The sequence below is a fragment of the Fusarium oxysporum genome, chromosome 6 (assembly GCF_000149955.1).
Source record: "Fusarium oxysporum f. sp. lycopersici 4287 chromosome 6, whole genome shotgun sequence".
NCBI classification, from domain to species: domain Eukaryota; kingdom Fungi; phylum Ascomycota; class Sordariomycetes; order Hypocreales; family Nectriaceae; genus Fusarium; species Fusarium oxysporum.
Window position 1 is genome coordinate 3,451,672 of NC_030991.1, and position 735 is coordinate 3,452,406.

The 735-nt window shown below is 53.2% G+C and overlaps 1 protein-coding gene across 1 annotated transcript; it reads left to right on the forward strand.

Annotated features, from left to right (window-relative positions):
• Nucleotides 1-81: 81 nt before the first annotated feature.
• FOXG_14005 (uncharacterized protein) lies at nt 82-735 on the forward strand (the record flags this gene model as incomplete). Its single annotated transcript, XM_018394075.1, has 1 exon — nt 82-735. The coding sequence occupies one exon, from the start codon at nt 82-84 to the stop codon at nt 733-735; it is 654 nt and encodes a 217-aa protein (XP_018253514.1).

Consider the following 735-nt stretch of genomic DNA (forward strand, 5'->3'; position numbering starts at 1 on the left):
TCAAGCATCACCAGTGCCGAAGATAGATATGCCTTCCTATCTACCTTCGATACCATCTTTGTCATTGACGACTCTGGATCCATGGCTGGTCGATCTTGGAGGGAGGTTAGAGAGGCGCTGAGCACTATTGCCCCGATCTGTACTTCTCACGACCCTGACGGTATTGACGTCTACTTCCTGAACCATCGATCACCAGCCGTCGGAACCGGAGTTCAAGCACCCGGTGGATATTTCCAGATCCGTGATGCCAACCAAGTCCAACATCTGTTTGAGTCCGTCCGACCCTGCGGAGCAACGCCAACAGGTTCTCGTCTTCACAGCATTCTCAAGCCCTACGTCGCCCACCTTTCCCGCCGTGCGGCCAACGTTGACTCGACCAAGCCGGTCAATATCATCGTGATCACCGACGGATGTCCCACGGACGACCCAGAGAGTATCATTGTTCACCACGCCAAGAAGCTCGATCAGATCGAGGCGCCTCCTCATCAAGTTGGCATTCAGTTCTTCCAGGTTGGCAACGAGCTTGGTGCTACTAGGGCTCTGCGTGAGCTCGACGATGATCTCGCTGACCAGGGTATTCGTGATATGGTTGATACAGCAACTTGGAATTCCACTACGTCGGAGAACAGTGAGGCTTTGACCGCAGATGGAATCCTCAAGGTTGTTCTTGGTGCTGTTGTAAGACGCCTGGATCGCAAGTCCACTCATAGCTCTCCTCAGAGCCGTAGAAACTAA